Source organism: Macadamia integrifolia, chromosome 3, assembly GCF_013358625.1.
Source record: "Macadamia integrifolia cultivar HAES 741 chromosome 3, SCU_Mint_v3, whole genome shotgun sequence".
Lineage (NCBI taxonomy): Eukaryota > Viridiplantae > Streptophyta > Magnoliopsida > Proteales > Proteaceae > Macadamia > Macadamia integrifolia.
In genome coordinates, this window is record NC_056559.1 from 25,274,668 (window position 1) to 25,280,324 (window position 5,657).

At 38.2% G+C, this 5,657-nt stretch overlaps 1 protein-coding gene across 2 annotated transcripts; it reads left to right on the forward strand.

Annotated features, from left to right (window-relative positions):
• The first annotated feature begins 6 nt into the window (after window positions 1-6).
• On the forward strand, window positions 7-5,426 carry LOC122074567 (RNA-binding protein 24-B-like). 2 transcript variants are annotated; one of them, XM_042639446.1, is made up of 6 exons: window positions 7-483; window positions 841-973; window positions 1,590-1,722; window positions 2,200-2,236; window positions 3,319-3,610; window positions 3,945-5,426. In XM_042639446.1, exons 1-6 carry the CDS (start codon window positions 301-303, stop codon window positions 3,968-3,970), a joined length of 804 nt encoding a protein of 267 aa, XP_042495380.1. In that variant the 5' UTR covers window positions 7-300; the 3' UTR covers window positions 3,971-5,426. The 2 variants fall into 2 exon arrangements, with proteins under 2 accessions (XP_042495380.1, XP_042495379.1); XM_042639445.1 differs by having other exon boundaries at window positions 3,965-5,426.
• The last annotated feature ends 231 nt before the right edge of the window (window positions 5,427-5,657 follow it).

Genomic DNA, 5,657 nt, shown 5'->3' on the forward strand with positions numbered 1-5,657 from the left:
CTCTCTCTCTCTCTCTCTCTCTCTCTCTCTCTCCTTCCCTCCTTCCTTGATCCCTAACCTAATTGGCTACTGATCTTGAATAATGAATAGCTCTCCTTCCTGACCAGATTTCACCTCTAAATCTAAGTGGGCTTTTCTTTCATTTGATCGTTGTGTATCATAGATCAGTTTTGAGTGATAGATTGTTGCCAAGGTTTCTGATTCAGGAGTCTCTGCTAACTTTGGAGGAAAGAAGGATCAAGCAGAGGAGGAGGAGAAGAATATAAAGAAAGGAGAGAGAATTTTGATTTAGAGGTGAAGATGACTCCAGCAAATCTCGCAGGTCAGCTTGGGGATACCACTTACACTAAAGTGTTTGTTGGGGGACTTGCTTGGGAAACCCAGAAGGAGACCATGAAGAAATACTTTGAACAGTTTGGAGAGATTTTGGAAGCTGTAGTGATTACAGATAAGAACACAGGAAGGTCCAAAGGCTATGGATTTGTGAGTTCTTCATTTCTCTTTCTTACTTTTCTCCTGATTTGGTATATCTCTTCATATTCGATTCTTTCTTTTTTCGTTTTTTAAAAAACTCCATATATAATTCGATCTTGTTTATTTTTAAAAAGATTGATTAGATTGCAGTACGTGAATGATCTAGAGGTGGGTATTCTTCATGAAGGAACTAATTAAGATCCAAAATTATTGAACACAGAGAGGGAAGAAGAAGAAAAAAAAAAAGAGGATCCACCTTTCCTTTTCTTTTTTACTATTTATCTTGTTATGTTTAATAATGACAAGTTTTGACTGTTCTCTGCTCCTCTTCTTCTTCTTCTTCTTCTTTTGTTATTTCTGTTTCAGGTAACTTTTAGAGAACCAGAAGCTGCCATGAGAGCCTGTGTTGATGCTGCTCCTGTGATTGATGGGAGAAGGGCTAACTGCAATCTTGCTTCCTTGGGTGTTCAGAGATCCAGACCCTCTACACCAAAACATGGTATACACACTTTCTTTTCTTCTTTTCTTTCCTTCAATCTATCATTGTTTCTCTCTCATTCTTCCGTCCTCCCCCTAATTCTCTTGAGCTAGTTAAAATCCAAAATTCTTTATTTCCTTCCTTTCTTATTCCCCCCCCCCCCCCCCCCTTGATGATGCCTCATCAATGGAAATTCCTGCAATAGAAAACAACCCTTCCCCCATTGGGATACATCACACATTAGCATTAGATGGGTAATGTATGTATGCATGTATCTGTTTATATTTGTATGAATATATACATGCATGTAAGTCTCACGTATCTCTCTTACTTTTTAATCACAATTTAATTTGTGGGTTAATTTAGATTAAAAAAGACAAAAGAATAGGAAAACACTGACAAAAATTCTGTTTACACCCTTGACTAGATTAAGCTTCAAGCTTCATTGATTTTCTTTGGTTATTTAGAGCTTCAAAATGAAAGAAAATTCATATATTTATTGCTTATGTGGTTACTTTATGTCTCTAAAATTAGAGATGGTAATTGATAGGTTGAAGGCTCTCAGCTCTCTCTCTCTCTCTTATTGGGGTGGGGTGATATTAAAGTGAAATTTGAATTTTCTTTTTTGATTGGTCAGGAGGAGGCAGGAACTTTAGGGTAATGAACTCTTTTCACACAGGCCTTCAAGGTGGGGTGGGAGCAGCTTTTCCTTCTACAGCAACCTTCCCTCATTATGCCATCCAACAAGGCATTCCCTATAATGTGTATGGGTATGTTTTAAAGCTCTTCTTCATATATATTTAGGAATCTGCACGTGGATTGCCAGTTCATATACATTACCTCATTAAATTAGCAGACCATCATGCATCCATGCATGTCATCCTTGAACATGCATCCATCCATCATACCTCTCTCTCTCTCTCTCTCACACATGTCAAGGGTGCAAATGTACCATGCACGCATATAGTATGAACATGGTGGCACATGCATGCATGCATGTCATATTGTCATATATAGTAAAATAATGCATACCCACCAACCCTACAACTGTCTTCACGTGAGCATCCCCATGCATGTGCTTGGCATCTCATGCACACATGAAAAACAAACTTCACCACATGCCACATGCATGTGCGAGCAAGCACGCGCGAAAAGGCATTCCTGCAAGTCCCACATACGCATGGACATGCACATGCAAACCTCGAGTAATCTTAAGCATAATTTCTTTTGTATCTCACAAATTTCAGGTACTCTCCTTACTCACCAGATTATACCTATCCAACGGTATGTACAAATTCCTCCACCTTCCTTTGCTTTCATGGCTTCATAATTAGTAATTAACAAGAGTTAAAATAGCCATTTAATAATAATAATTATTATTATTATAATTATACTTCTACCAACCAATCTCACCCATATTTCAACTCCTACCTGTTGTTATAAATCATTTATTGTGCTCTATTTCCTTTACATTGGACTTTATCTTCCTAATTTTTTCTAATTAGAATAAATGCAATATCTACCCAAAATAGTAAAAAAAAATATATTAAATAAATAAATACAATATATATATTACATATATCGGTAAATAGCAATCATGGGTGTACGGATGAGTGTGAATTAATACATTACATTCATCAGTGGCATCCTACAAGTGGTCCATATATATTGTCATGTCCTTGTCTTACAAGTGGAAGTTGCAACCCACCTGAGCTAGTGAATTGTATATATAAGTCCTCAGTAATATGTTCAAAATTAGGGGAGTTCATAGTAATATTTAACCAAAAATAAATTTATGCTAAATAAGAATAAAGATTCTACAAGTTATTAACAAGATAAATACCCCTGATTTTCCTAAAAAAATATATTTTATGACATTTTTACTCATGAATCATACCATTCAACCGATATAGTATCAACCAGGTATCGAGATTAAAAACATGCAAGATCGATATGGATCGATATTGCCCGATATCAATACCTCAAATCATGTATGTGATGAATTAATATTGATCTAGAGTTTTCTTATTTAAGTGTGAAGTGGAGAGCACAATAGAGACGAGATAGAATCCACTACTTGTACGAATACTTGATTGTACGAATCAACATCAAACAATATCAAACACTTGTCCGTCCTTCTGTCATTATAAAGATAAAAAAAGATATTTTAATTTATAAAAAAATATATAGATATATTGAATGCTGACTCGTACGAACAGCTGATCCATTTTCAATAGATACCCTTCCATGCCACCAACTAAGCTGTATAACTAGTAAACTTTCTATGTTTTTTCACAAACACGCACGTGCCCTTGTGATATTTAACGTAAAGGAGTATGAATTTGTTTGGATAATTGTTGTTACAGAGCTATTACGGTGTTTATGGAGGAGGTGCAGCGACCCAGTACCCAATGTACGGTGCAGGAGCCGGAGGACTGCTCACAGGCGCCGCCTCCGCTGCTGCTTTCTACCCATACCTCCAGTTCGGGCAGGGCAATGGTGGAGCGGCCGCCCCAGCCGCCGCCTACACAGGCGGCCATGGATATGGTGTCCAGTACCCACACCACTTGTTCCAGTACTCCCCGATCACCTCAACCGGGTTCCCTCATCACTACGGTGGTCCCATGTCTCTTGCTCCCACTCCACCTTCCCAAGCAGGTTTGTTGCAGTACTACTCTTTTCTCCTCTTTTTTTTCCCTTCTTATGAAAAACACACCGTGACCAATGGGAGGACAAAGGTTCCATATTCCTATTGTTTGGACAGGGTTAGACAAGAAATCAGAAAAAGCTGCAAACTGCAGTGTTTTCAGCTTTTCTTTATTTTATCTGCTTCCATGACACTCCATCTCCATGTGATGCTTTTACACACAAAAGATGAAGTTTTTGTCCGACGACTGGTCATGTTTGGGATATATTTATCTTTCTTTTTGTTCCATTTAATTCATCTTTTTTTGGGTTCTTCTCATGGGCGAGGTACTAATATCTATAACAGTGTGTTTTACTCCACAACAGGCGTGACAATGGCTCTGACGGCTCCAACTACAGTTCAGCCTTACAGACTCGTTCCTACCCACTTCACTCCAACAGCATCTGAACAACCTTCGGCTTAACCATGGTTTTGAGGCTCTTTCTCTCTCTTCTTTCTCTTTCCTTCATTCCTCTCTTTCTCTCTCCACCCCCACATCTTTTTCTCTCTAATGCAAGTCCATTGGTATGGATCCTTGGGTTTGTCAGAAAAATTAGCCCCACATCAGGGCTAAAACCCACCTTGGAGGAGAGCCCTCCAACATCCCTAGTGCATGTCATGTGAAAAAGAGTTAATTTTGCATTTTGCTCAAGATGGGCCATGTGAAAAAGCCCTTAAGTCTGTGTGGTTCCCTAAAAGAACCTAAAAGAGAATGTGAGCAAACCCACTTCACCAACTCTAGCTATTTGGGAAGCTAAGTTGGAGACAAAGAAGAGACATTCCTTCTAACCTAATTAGCCCTGGAAAGGCTAAGCAATGTTCTTACTTAGGCTTTGTAGAGATGTAAATTCATCAACTAAAAGGACAACTGGACAAGTATCCTTACCATAAAAAACTTCAGCTTAAGCACTCTTTAAGGGGTATGGAATGCCCTAGAGTACTTTTGCATTGCCATTGACATCAACCCTAGAGACTTAGGTGTCTTTGTTCATGGGTTTTCTTTTCTTTTTTTTTTTTTTGGGAAAATTGACCAAAACTTGAGTTGACTACTCATGTTTTTTTCAAATGATTTTCCAACTTCACATTTAACTCTCATATAGTCATTGTGTAACCAACCCAACTACACATCTTCCCTGAGGGAAAGGGAAGAGACTTTCACTAACTCTATTGCATTATTGTGTCCTGTACATTTGTGGTGGTGGCTGAACTCATGGGAGCTTTAGCCAGATCTAACTAGGTTTAGTGGAGGGCTTAATGCTTGTTTTTGGCATTCACCTCCTGTCATTGACACAGACCTTTGAAGAACTCCATTGATGGCTTTGGAGTAGTTCAAACTAACTTGTAGGACTTCCTCCTCTCCTTGCTTTCTCTCTCTCTCTCTCTCTCTCTCTCTCTCTCTCTCTCTCTCTCTCTCTCTCTTTTTCTCTCTCACTAGTCTCTAATGATGCAATCAAGACCATGGAGACAACCCTAGGGGAATATTTTGGGTCTCTTGGGTTCATCTCCTCTAAAACCTCCAGCCATGGTTAGGAACAAGGTCATCATCATCATGTTTTAGGTATCTCTCTCTTTCATATTGAGCCATTTTGAAGAATGATACTCTTTATATATATGTAATCGCAGTAAGATTTGGACTGTAATAAGTAGGCATAGTACCTTACAACATGACTTGTTCTTCTTTGATGCCATCTTAGGGTAGGAATTCAGTTAGATGTGATCTAGAGACTGTTTTGCATATCTATGCTGATACTTTATTTTAAGTATATGGTCAACTTACTACATCATCCATATGGAAACTCAACTATACTGTATGAGCTTAAGACTTTTGCTGTTTTCCCAATTGCTCCCAATATACAGCAAAAAAATGCTCAAAAAAATGGAAACACTGCAGCATTTGCCCTTTTTTTTTTGGTTGACAAAAGGCCTTTTTTAAATAACTTACCTTTTGAATTAAAAAAAAAAAATGATTTAATATTATGGCGGAGAAATCCCTCTGCCTCCCATGTGCAATTTCGTGTT